Here is a 12,500-nt window from a genome sequence, read left to right on the forward strand (position 1 = left end):
TTTCTGCCCCCCCCTCTCTCTCTCTCTCTCTCTCTCCCTCCCTCCCTCTCTCTCTCTCTGTCCCCCCCTCTATCTCTCTCTCTTCATGGAGAATGTGATAACCAAGGTGTGCTGCCTGCCTCGCCTCACTGACAGCAGCCTGTGGTGTGGGGCTCTGGGCTGGGGTTTGATGCAGGCATAATCATACACTTGGGATCAATTATTTCCATATTTACCCATTACTGCTGAGTTTGGTGTTTCTGCATATGTGCAGCGTCAGCCTTTGTGTAGACTCCAAAGGTGTACATGTAGTCAGACGTCCAAATGTATTTCATTCTTCATACCTCTCTTTTCCTGTTATGACTAGCCAAAGGCTTTGATGAGGCCTTGTCTCATCTCCACTGACAGGCCTGTTCTCACTTGTGTTTCTAATTTACTGCAGTTTTGGTTTATGAAGGGTTTTTTTAAATGTAGACATTAGGCCTAAAACTAAGAAAGGTGAAATCATGTGTCATGCCTTCACAGCATAGTATCTGGGGCAAAATCAAGCCCATGTTTGGAGCACCTGATTCCATAGCACAGTGTTTGGGGGTGGGGAAGGAAAGATGTCTGTGATCACCACTACCTGAGACGTGCCGGCACGGTCTCCTGAAGAGCTGTCAGGGTGTATTTACTCTCCTCCCGTCAGACGTGGCTTGTTTACAACCAGAGGTCACGAGGGCTGATAAGGAAATGATGGAGCATTTGTCAGCGGGAATGTTGAGTGAGAGATGCTTAAACGGCTGCAGCATGAGTGAGCGTATTTATCTTCACTTAAAGGGATACTGTGCCATTTTTGGAAATAAGCTTATTGTACACCTCCCCTTGAGTTTTACCTTTCTCCTGTACTTCCAGCCGTTTACTGGTGGCTACCTGGTCTCATAGGATTCAATGTTAAATGCTAGCATGGAGGTAAAATTTGCACTGCCATACTCAGAGAACAATTAAAAGTACAAGGAGAAAAGAAAAACTCAATCATTTAACTCAAGGGGAGGTGTCTAATAAGCTTCTTTCCAAAAATGGCACAGTATCACTTTAAGCATCTGGCCCAAAGCGCTGTTCTGGCACCGATTGCACTCTGCCACCAATTTAAGACCCATTTCGGCTGGAGACCTTCACCCTGGATTCTATACTGATGCTTGAAGTGGCAATTTGTTGTATGACCTTTTTTCCATCCCCAGACATGTTTCTTGATCACCCCTCAGTCTGAGAAGGTCATCTGCCATGCATGGTATTTCTGGTTTGCTTATGTGACCTTTCCGTAATGGGCCACGCTGCATGTTCTAGAATGCAGGAAGTGTTCCATATTTGTGTGTGGCTGGTAGCTGTATGGCTGCTGTCTGGTACGAGGTACCAGGGAAGCCGACAGGGGGAGGCAAAGGGGACAGTTGTCCCGGGTCCAGAGGACAGAGGGGGCCCAGAATTTGGTTCTCGTTACATTGTATGTATTGGGTCGGGGGGCCCTTTCAGATGACTTTGTCCTGGGCCCAGCCAAAGCTGTCAGCGGCCCTGCGTTGTACAGTGAAGTGGAGGCATGCTTGCTGGTACACAGGGTCTCTCATTGTGATGGCTGCATGTATCCATCCACAGATGGCCGGATGGCTCTTAATAACCAAGCTCGCTTTTCTCATATTGCCTCCTTTGTACTGCTCTGGGAAATGAGACCATTCATGGGTGAATCACACTTGTTTTCTCACAGGCTGCCTTTTACACTAGCTCTAGACATGAACATTCAAAAAAATGATCAGATGGTTTGTAATATTACGTAGTGTTGTGTGAAGTATCGTAGTCTGGAGCCATATTCACATTCAGGAACGGGGTCCGTTTCTGTGCCTATTATGTTCAAAACTAAAGTGCTTACCAACGAACCGCTCGCGTTCATACCAGGCTCTGAACTTTGTTACCCAGACGAACCTGCTGACGTCCGCGTTGTCGTCATGGTTCGCATAGAGAAGCCAAATATTTTTCGGTTTGCATCGCGAACCAGCTTTCCAGTTATCAAATGCTTACACCTTCTGTCTCTCTTTACTGATTTACTTTAGTTCTAAGATTAAATAAAACATTTGATTTGATATCAGGACAGATTTTCTGTGAGTATACGGTATCACCCTGTGCCAGTGGAGCTGCTCAGTCAGTCAGGCATGGTTTTTCCTGGGTGCTGAGCAGTGCAAGTGAGGGCGCTGGCCCTTGGCAGCTGCCTGGCAGAGAGTTGGCTGGTGGCCCACATCTGATCCTTCCCTGCCCGCTCTGCTCTGCTCTGCTCTGCTCTGGTGTGGTGTGGTGTCTATGCCTCTACCACTCATCCACCAGCCCCCGCTGCCATATGCAAGCAGCTGGCTGTCTGTCTGGAGTCCCTCCTTCCTGTGAGGCAGAGCCTGGCCCAGCTGAGCGGATTCAGAGTGCCCCCTGAGTGGCCAAAGGAGCAGGGCAGGACTGGGGGAGAAATAGGGCCCGGGCCCTTTTGACTTAAAGGGGCCCCTCATATTTAGCGACGCAGAACTGACTCACCAGTGGGCCCTGCACCCTCATGGGCCCCTATTTTCAGAAAATAATTTTCAGAATTTTGTTTTTACATTTCTGAAAATAGGGGCCCACGAGGGTGCAGGGCCCACTGGGATATGCCCGCTATGCCAGATGGCCAGTCCAGCCCTGTAAAGGAGTGTGGCGTAGGGGTGGGTATTGGCAAGGGGATCACGATTATTAAATATGCATCATTATACACATGCCACGCTGTGATTCTACCACAATGCATTGCGATTCATGTACTATCGTGATACATTGCGATATTTCCTTCAGTAAATGTGTGAAAATACAGCTTATTTAACAGTTGCTGTTTAGCATTCATGAGCCAATTTATTTTATTAAAGCATTTTAGCATCTGCTTCGATCACCTCTCTACTGAACAAAATGAACCAGTGACAAATTAAATGTTATCATTATTAAAAAATTGATTGTCATTAATCGATGCAGTATATCGGGGAAAAAAGGATCAAGATACATTGTCATGAACCGATGCAGTATATTGTGACAATTCGTATCGCGATGCATTGTCATGACGTTTTTTTTTCACATCCGTACGTACAGTAATGTAGAGTGAGAGGATGGCAGATGCACCAACTGCATGTGGAATTAAGGGGCTTTGGTAGGTATTTGCTTGCTTGAGATGCTGCCATTTTCCTCATACATACATACACGCACGCACACACACACACACACACACACACACACACACACACACACACACACACACACACACACACACACACACACACACACACACACACACACACACACACACACACACACACACACACACACACACACACACACACACACACACACAATGATGTAATCCTGAAGAGTAACTTAAGGCCTTCGTCCAAAAGTTTTTTTCCCCTTGATACGTTTTTTTCCCTTCATTTTCCTCTCCTCAAAGATAACCTCATTAAAAGAACCTCACTTGTACCCCATCTCTTGGTATAGGAAGTTCATGTGCTTTCTCAGTAAAAGTCATTTCATTTGGGAGCCTTGTACTAGAAACGTCCTACTATACTTAAGGAATGCTACTGATCTATGTTTGGAACTCTTCATCGTGTTGTTGTTTTATTTTTTTCTTCTAGTCTGGTGTGCCGCCTAGGGCGCCAAATGGCTTGGGGGCGCCAAGTCCCACAGAACTAGAACATTGAGCAAAATAAAGCATTACGCTTTATATTCACAATTATTATTAATGGGCACTCAGCATATATCTAGGTAGTAGACCAGCTATGCTCTATCAGATGTATGACACTATGTTTACACATGCCAATTTCTAACTCCACCAAAAGCAAAGAGGGATGCTCGCCTCTCGGGCACCAAATTTACTAGAACCGGCCCTGGCCGCCTGTCTGGCCTCATACTGTCATGAAGTGGAGGGGACACTCAGCTCGGCTCAGCTCAGCTCAGCTCTCCTGCTGGTTGGTGAGAGGTAGAGCAAGGCACAGACTGGCAAAGGTGGGGTGGGAGAGTGGGGGGCAATAGACATAGGAGGTCATTGCCCCAGTAAGAGATAAATAGATCCCTTGTGTGGGCAGCTGTGATAGCCTGATTATCATCGACTTACAAATCTCTTCGAGACTTGGTCTGACCAAGAGCATAAAAATTGACATTTCCCAAATAGCATTTCCCAAATGGCCTCCCTTGGTTTGCTAATGATTGTTTGCTTCCCAACAAAGTGGGAGGAGTTCCCGTATTTGCGGGAACCCAGAAAGTACTTGCATTGACTCTTGTCCTGACTGGTAGCAGCGCTGAAGCTCTTGCGTCACTAGAAGGGCACGGCCTGGCTACAGCTGTGATGTAATGGTTAGGGAGTTGGACTTTAGATCACAGGGTTGCAGGTTCCAATCCTGCCCTCACCACTCCCTACACCTCCATACATGGCTGAAGCCACCTACAGTATAGTAACCCTACGTTGCTCTAGGGACTGTAACCAATGCCCTGTAATATGTACGTCGCTTTGGATAAAAAGCGTCAGCTAAGTGTAATGTTTCATTACCCCGGTAACAGATAAATAGATCCCTGCATAGATGTTCGAATGCATCTCTTATATCAGGGACTTTGCTGCAGGGACTTTGATAAAACCTACATGTCTTCTTGCATATCTATGTATCTGTGTTGCCTGATTCCAAAATCTCTGGTACAGGCGAATTCTTCAGTCTTGCGAACAGGTTTTTTTTATACTACGTACATAATGAAACCTTTACCTTTTTATAAGCACATAGCTGGCTTTGTTGTAAAGTCAGATTCCAGCATTTTGCCTTGAAAGGGAAGAACTGGCAGCCGAATAATTCTTACATCAAAAGAGTCTCTCTCTGTCCTGTGGCGGAATGGAACCTGCTTTTTAGAAAGCTGTTGGCAGAGGATGAGCATCAAAGAAAGCAGGGAAGTCGGATTTTAGTCTTTTGGATGGGGCTCTTCCCCCCCCTTCAGCTTCCCTCTCTGCCTGCCTGCGTGATCCACCTTTTCTGCCGGTGTCGTGGGGCCTTTGTGCTGGCCCTCCGGTGGAGCAAACCAGAGAGCACTGGGAGCCCTCTGTTAAGAGACGTGTGCATGTCTTCCTTTTGGCTTTTCATGTCCTTACTCTCTGAATCCCCCCATTCGGTCTTTTCTCTATTTCTCTCTCTGGGAATTCAGCAACGATGAATGAACATTGATAGCATTGACAGCATATGGGGCATTTTGACATTGACTTTCTGACAATATTTCAGTGGTCATCAAGGGTGGCAGTAATAGGATATGGCCTTTTCGAAGGCAGGCTGCCCCTGTGATGCAGGTGGAAGGGGTATTTATTTTGATATCTGCTTAACACTGGTTCTTGTCTTTTTTTTCTGTTCACAGCTTCGAGCATCAGGCAAAGTGTTGTTTGATCTGGTCTGCACGCATCTCAACCTCGTGGAAGGAGACTACTTCGGCCTGGAGTTTCAGGACCATCGGAAAATGACGGTGAGCACAAGAGTCTAATCTATCACACTGTCCTGTCCGTCAAGCCATGGAAAGATAAACTGTCCGTTCCAGTCAAGATCTGATTAGATTGATTCCTTTCATTTCGCTGACACTAAGATTTAGATATGGCTCCCCCTTTGACCACAACATTAATTACGTGTCGTGTGTAAATGTAAGGAGACAGACAGTAGTTTAATAGAGGTCACATCGTGATGGATGAAATACAGGAGATCAATCAGCCATCATGCAGATTTACTTAATATTGGGTGTCAAAATAAGTTCACTAGTTTGCCCTTGAGTGCTTGGTGTACAATATGCGTGAGTGGCATGCTGGCTGGCCTCGGTCCTGGGATGTTTAAAGCGGAGATCATGCTCGATTAGATCCGCTTCCACCCCCATTGTATAGAGGAGTGTAGCTGGGTCCCTTAGTGAAAAGGAGGAGTAGGGGGAGCTGGTGGGACAATTCGGAAAGCCTTTGTGCAAGACATGTGAAAGGGAAAGGAGGGGTTTGAATATCTGCTAAGGCGTGAGCAGGTGATGACAGCTGTCAATCTCTCGCGGGCTTTCTCCCGAACCATGTTTATGTATAAACAACATTTAATGTACTGCACTGTACTGTAAAACTTCTTTTCTGCATCAATCTGCCCTTCACTGATATACATATGTGAGTCGATTGTAGTTTTCAGTATACTGTAGTTGTTTGTAGAACATTTGTCTAGCAGATGTGTTCTCATGATACTTTTTTTTTTTACAGGTTTGGCTAGACCACTTAAAACCCATCGCTAAACAGATCAGACGTAAGTTAACAGTGTTTTAAATTCCTTTTTTCACACTTTCACTTAAAGTATTCAAGAAAAAAAACATTGACAGTCTTAGCAAGTCATTAGTTTGCATTGTAAAACTATTTTTCTCTGAATGCAAAAGTCACCCTCAGCCAGTCTTGCGGCAGTAGACGAGGACATCATTATGGCTGTTACGACTGAAGCGTATAGCATATGGTACCGGCATGTAGCTATGAACGCCAAAGGAAAGGAAATTAAATGGATGCGCTCCAGTGATTTTTCATGGACTGAGGCTTTCAAAAGGAGTAATGCTTATCTTGGACAGACTGGGCTTCTTAGTCATGGAGGTCTTGCTCCAAAGGTTTTCTAGCGCTACTGTACTGAACACATTGATGTACTGTAATTGGTAAATGGTTAGTGGACTGCATATTCATATAGTGTGTCCTTAGAGCAGTTGCTGAAGTATTTAGATGTGACTGTAATCAAGGGTGCCGGAATGAGTTTTAAAGTGGTGGTGCATTTTTTAATTTCATTCTTTATTTCTTAACAGTGTTACTGCTGTTGCACTCCACTCATTTGTCTACAGTAAATTTAGAAAGCCTCAATAAGGGAGTCAAAAGTGGGGATGCAAATGCACCACAGCGTCCCCCTTTCCGGCACCTATGACTGTAATGTCTCTCAATTGCTATTGAGTCTTGAGATGACATGAAGTTGTTAATTTGGTGTCCGATGAGAAATGTATTCCACAGTATTCTTCCAGTACAGTGGTCTTGTGCTGTTTACCATTTTATTTTCTGTAATTGGTAAAAGACTAGTGGGCTGTACTTGTATAGCGTCTCCCTACTATAACCACTGAACTATTTAGTTGTAAACTAGTGTAAAGTTAAATGTATTGGTATTCCATTCTGGCTAAACAATGGTGTTGTGTTGTTCTTACATTTACTTTATGTCATTGCTAAATGGCTAGGGTACTGTTGTGTATTGTCTAAATAGTGTTAGTAAGTATATTTAGTGTATCACTTACATTGGGTTGCTTCTATGCATACATTAGTTTAAATGCTTTGTCACTTATTCAACATGGGCTATATATAGTATTAAAATTCAAGCCCCTTTAACTCAAGAGGGCTTCGTGACCCACTGTGGATCTTTGGCGACCCATAGGTTGGGAACCACTGGTCTAAATAGTGTTAGTAAGTATATTTAGTGTCTCCCTGAAGTATTTTGTTGTCAAAGTGTAATATGTAATGCTAGAACGAAGGAAATGTGTACACAGCACTTCTTTAACAATCCGGTGCAACCAGTGCAGGACTAAATCCTAACTAAAAACGAAGAAAAATCTGGTGCCTCATGACTGTCTACGTATTTTCAGTTGTTTATTTTATTCAGTGCAATCAGACTATGATATATAAATATACATCTGTGTGGCACCAGATTTGTCTTCCATTTTATGTAATATGAAATGCGTTGGTGTTCCAGCCTGCCTGCACTAATACAATGGTGTTGTGTTGTGTTGTTCACAGGGCCGAAGCAAACAGTGCTGCGGTTTGTGGTGAAGTTCTTTCCCCCGGACCATGCCCAGCTACTGGAGGAGCTGACCAGGTGATTGGCAGACAGCTGCTCACCCACACATCATCCAGCCTGCTCTCAGTGTTCACGTGTGCAGGACCTGACGCCTCAAGCAGGGTTGCCAGATGAGGCTGATGATTTCCAGCCCAAAAAATGTCCAAAACCCGCCTAGAAGCACAAAATCCCGCCCAATTCTATTGATTTCTATGGCAAAAAGTGGGCAGTTTTTTCTGATAAATGCCATTTTTACCCGCACACGGCCATCCTAAACAGCCCAATCTGGCAACACTGGCCTCAAACGCCCCACCCTCCTGCTCCTGCTCGGCTTCAGGAAGCTGGGAGAACTGCCCCAGAAAATGCAAATCAAACCGCCACCGCCATCCACGGAGTTGGCTGGGCCCTAATCTTTTTCCTCCCCTCGTTCATTAGAATAATTTTATTCATGCAGCTGACATGCAGCTGACATTAAGCCTCAACAGGATTACCCGCAGCTCTAATACCTGTCATAAGTCCGCCAATAGGCATGCTTTAGTCCCGTCGCATCGCCCTTTACAAAAGCACCCCGCTATTACCACCTGCTGTCTGTGTGCTGGAGTGCATGAAATGATCAAGACCGGTGCTTTCTCAAACTTTTTCAGACTGACGCCCCAAAAATGTTCAGGGACCACCCGTCAACCAAATTTCGATGCAACTTACTTACTTTTTATTAACTTATTTATTACAAGCCTGTCTTACAAGCCTGTTACAAAAATAGCCAACTGCTGTCTTGTCTTGGAAAAGTAGAAATCCCCTCGCAGACCACCTGAGCTCTGTCGCGGATCACCAGTGATCCACAGACCACACTTTGAGAATCACTGATTAAGACGACAGACAATCGAACACAGACAGCAGGGAATGAGAATGGCTGTGGTATAAAAGAGTATCACATTTACACCCACATTTTGACCTAGATAACAAATACTACACTGAGTTGCCCCTCCACCGCTTGATCCTCGGAGTCTGTACACTGTTCAACCTTTGGTTAATGATCTAAAATGACTGTATGTCTACTGTATGGCCCCCTACCCTAGATGATTTTAATGGCTAACACTTTAGAATAACAGGCGACTATAAATCACTTATTAGTAACACTTAGTTAATAATGAACTCATAATGAACAAATGACATTTACAAATGTTTGTAAATGATTACGGAATAACATGTAAAAACTATTATAAATGATTTATAAAGCTGCTTACAAAGCAATCATAAAGTATTAGTAAATGATCTTTTAATGACTACAAACTATTTACAAAGCATCTACAAACTAATTACAAAGCTTTTTGCGCTTGTTATTCTAAAGTGAAAACACAAAGGTACATGCCTTTGTGTTTTCACTTTAGAATAACAGGCGCAAAAAGCTTTGGTAATCGTTGTTGATGCTTTGTAAATAGTTTGTAGACATTAAAAGATAATTTCAACGGAAATTGTCCATTGTACATATTACCTCGACGAAAGTTTTCGTACATGCCTTTGTGTTTTCACTTTAGAATAACAGGCACAAAAAGCTTTGTAAATAGTCTGTAGACATTAAAAGATATTTTACTAATACTTTATGATTGCTTTGTAAGCAGCTTTATAAATCATTTATAATAGTTTTTACATATTATTCCTTAATCATTTACAAACATTTGTAAATGTCTTGTTCATTATGAGTTCATTATTAACTAAGTGTTACTAATACTTTATAAGTGATTTATAGTCGCCTGTTATTCTAAAGTGTTACCTTTTAATGCTACACAGTTTCACATGAAATATGACACGTTTTGTTAAGTAATCTTAGAAAATTACATTTGCAATACATTTAAGCTATTTTTTCAGGAGACCTACCTCAAATCTCAGTATACTTTGTATAATGACATTAAAGGCTTTCTATTCTATTCTATTCTATTCTATTCTATTCTATTCTATTCTATTCTATTCTACCTAGTGAAGGTGTGGGTCTGTTGTAATGGGGCACCTAAGTCACGCCCTCTACTTCCTGGTTCATGGGGCAGAGGGAGTCAAAAAATGATTCCTGGGCTTGAAAATTAGTGATTTTTGGATTTGTGGTGCATTGGTGGAGATCCAAGGTTTGGATTGGTGTCAAAAAAACACTCATTTTCAAGCGCAGTAATTATTTTTTGACTCTCTCTGCCCCATGAACCAGGAAGTAGAGGGCGTGACTTAGGTGCCCCATTGTGGCCGTATATGTTCCATATAGGCCTAAAGTGCAGGGGGAAATACTGGTTTGTGTTCATAGTATGGCCCTTATACAATTTGAAGTGGCCATTCGAATGAAAATGGTTCCCCCAATCCTACGGTACAGGTAGGCTACAGGATGCCCTGTCCTGATGTACAGTACGTGCTGTGTGTGTGTGTGTGTGTGTGTGTGTGTGTGTGTGTGTGTGTGTGTGTGTGTGTGTGTGTGTGTGTGTGTGTGTGTGTGTGTGTGTGTGTGTGTGTGTGTGTGTGTGTGTGTGTGTGTGTGTTGTCCTCTAGGTACCTGTTTGCCCTGCAGATAAAGTATGACCTGGCCTGTGGTCGCCTCACCTGCAACGACAGCAGCGCTGCCCTGCTCGTCTCCCACATCATCCAGTGTGAGTCATCTGGTGCAAAGCCGCCGCTAATCCCCTGGGGTTTCCTTCCAGCACTGCGCATGTCTTAATCAAGCCTCAGCTGAACTGTCTTCGTGGTCTGCTCTGCTCTGCTCTGCTCTCGTTTAAGTACAGTTTACTGATTAGGCTTGATTGAAAAGCCAATATCCACTTTGAAAAAGGGTGATTTTGTGTTGAGAAAATGTATGCAGGAAGAAGAAATTATAGCAGCAGAGAGTTACATGTGTTTGTGATGACAGTAACGCAAGCACAATAAAAAGTATTCAGACAATCACAAAAAAATGTTGTATGCTGAAATTTAGAGAAATTTGGTTAGTTCCGTCCTTTCTAACAGTTAGGGAGGGCATTTGGCTAAATACACTGCCGTATTGATAAACGTAATTCAAATGCTATTTGTTGCCATGGATACCTTTGAGGTTTTCCTTTGAGAAATCTGCCCGGCAGCTTTTAGTGATGACAAAATATTCAGAGATGTGAGGCCTTGGAGAGAGAGACAGCTTGTCCACATGTCCAACTGTGCTTGTCTCTGACAGCTGGCTGTCAAATTAGGTCTAATCAGAGTGAGCACTGAGCAGCGAACAATGATAGGATGCGTGTTTTTTTCTCTCTCTTTTACTGTAAACATGACATTTGTGCTCTAATTGGACGCAGTCATTAATACACTTGAAGGAAATCCATGTAAATGTACACTTTCAGTGCATGCTGATCTCTTCAATATCATTCTCATTTTTGTACATCTACAGGATATATTTAATTTATAAACATACAGTATCTACACCTAACAAAAACATTTATGAGGCCAAAATGTTGTGTATGATAAACCTGGAGCAGCAACCTTGTATGAAAATGTTATCTTTCTTTAATGTAGAAAAATGCATTCATGAGATATCACAATTCTCATATCTCATTTTTCTTCTCAACAGCTGAAATTGGGGATTTTGAGGAGACTCAGTGCCGGCAGCACCTCCTGAACAACAGCTACATTCCGGACCAAATGGCCCTCATAGACCAGATCATGGAGTTCCACCACAAGCATATGTACGTACTGTGCAATCACTGTCTTCCTTCTTTTCTTCTGTGGCTGTGTGTCAGCATACTGAAAATCTGGGCATATATTTTTAAAACTGTCATTTTTTTTACAATGTAATACATTGTGTCAGACTAATTGTAGACATCCACTGTAGTAGACATTATCTCACTGATAACCAGGTGTGTCTATGAAGTACGCATATCAGACATGCCCAGAGGCTGTGCTGGTAATCTGGGGCGACACACGGTCGAAGTTCGCAGGTTTTTTAATAGCTCTGCCTATCGTGAGGAGCTGGCTTTCCGTGTTGAGCGGCGTTAGCTCGACCACTCCACCCCCACACACACACCCCAACCCCTGCCTCAACCCCACCCCCTTGTCATCGCCGTGGTTTCTGTGGTCAGAGCCTGAAGGCAAGTGGGCCAAGGTGGTGTTCTGGATGCCGGTTATAATCACAAAGAGACGTGCCGCACACACCCCCAGAAGACAAGCAGCCACCTGGACCTGCACTTAAAATGGAAACACCTTAGACGTTATGTTGCACCATGTGCATCCAGAACAAAAGAGGCATATTTGGCCAGAGGGCTGCTTTTTTGAAAAGCCTCTCTATTCTTTGGTCAGAATTTGAATGCATGTTAAAACTTGGGCCGGAACTGAACAAACTGCCAGTTGTTGCCTCGTCTGTCTTATATTGTCTAGTCCGTACCTCATTTCACTTCACGTCATCGGTGAACAGAGGTGTCAAAAGTACAAGGAAAAGTACAAATTTGTGGTGTAATTACCACACTAGCACATGGCATTACATAGCTGTTACACCATTTACTCCATTGTACCTAATGGCATAGCTAGACTGTGTAGTTGTTGCTGAAAAACACTGAAAACCTAACAAGGATCCATCACAAACTTGTTCCAACCACTTTTACTTTTACTTTTGACACCTGGGGTCAGAATTTGAATGCATCTTAAAACCTGGACCGGAACTGAACAAACTGC

The 12,500-nt window shown here is 43.4% G+C and overlaps 1 protein-coding gene across 2 annotated transcripts in view; it reads left to right on the forward strand.

Annotated features, from left to right (window-relative positions):
• The window catches only part of LOC134460791 (FERM, ARHGEF and pleckstrin domain-containing protein 1-like), an 80,125-nt gene that overhangs the window by 32,853 nt on the left and 34,772 nt on the right, over positions 1 to 12,500 (forward strand). For both annotated transcript variants that reach the window (XM_063213339.1, XM_063213340.1), the window contains exons 3-7: positions 5,392 to 5,496; positions 6,251 to 6,293; positions 7,799 to 7,877; positions 10,365 to 10,462; positions 11,404 to 11,518. In XM_063213339.1, the coding sequence (XP_063069409.1) occupies positions 5,392 to 5,496; positions 6,251 to 6,293; positions 7,799 to 7,877; positions 10,365 to 10,462; positions 11,404 to 11,518 (440 nt within the window). The remainder of the gene's footprint in view (positions 1 to 5,391; positions 5,497 to 6,250; positions 6,294 to 7,798; positions 7,878 to 10,364; positions 10,463 to 11,403; positions 11,519 to 12,500) is intronic.

This window comes from Engraulis encrasicolus, chromosome 13, assembly GCF_034702125.1.
Source record: "Engraulis encrasicolus isolate BLACKSEA-1 chromosome 13, IST_EnEncr_1.0, whole genome shotgun sequence".
Lineage (NCBI taxonomy): Eukaryota > Metazoa > Chordata > Actinopteri > Clupeiformes > Engraulidae > Engraulis > Engraulis encrasicolus.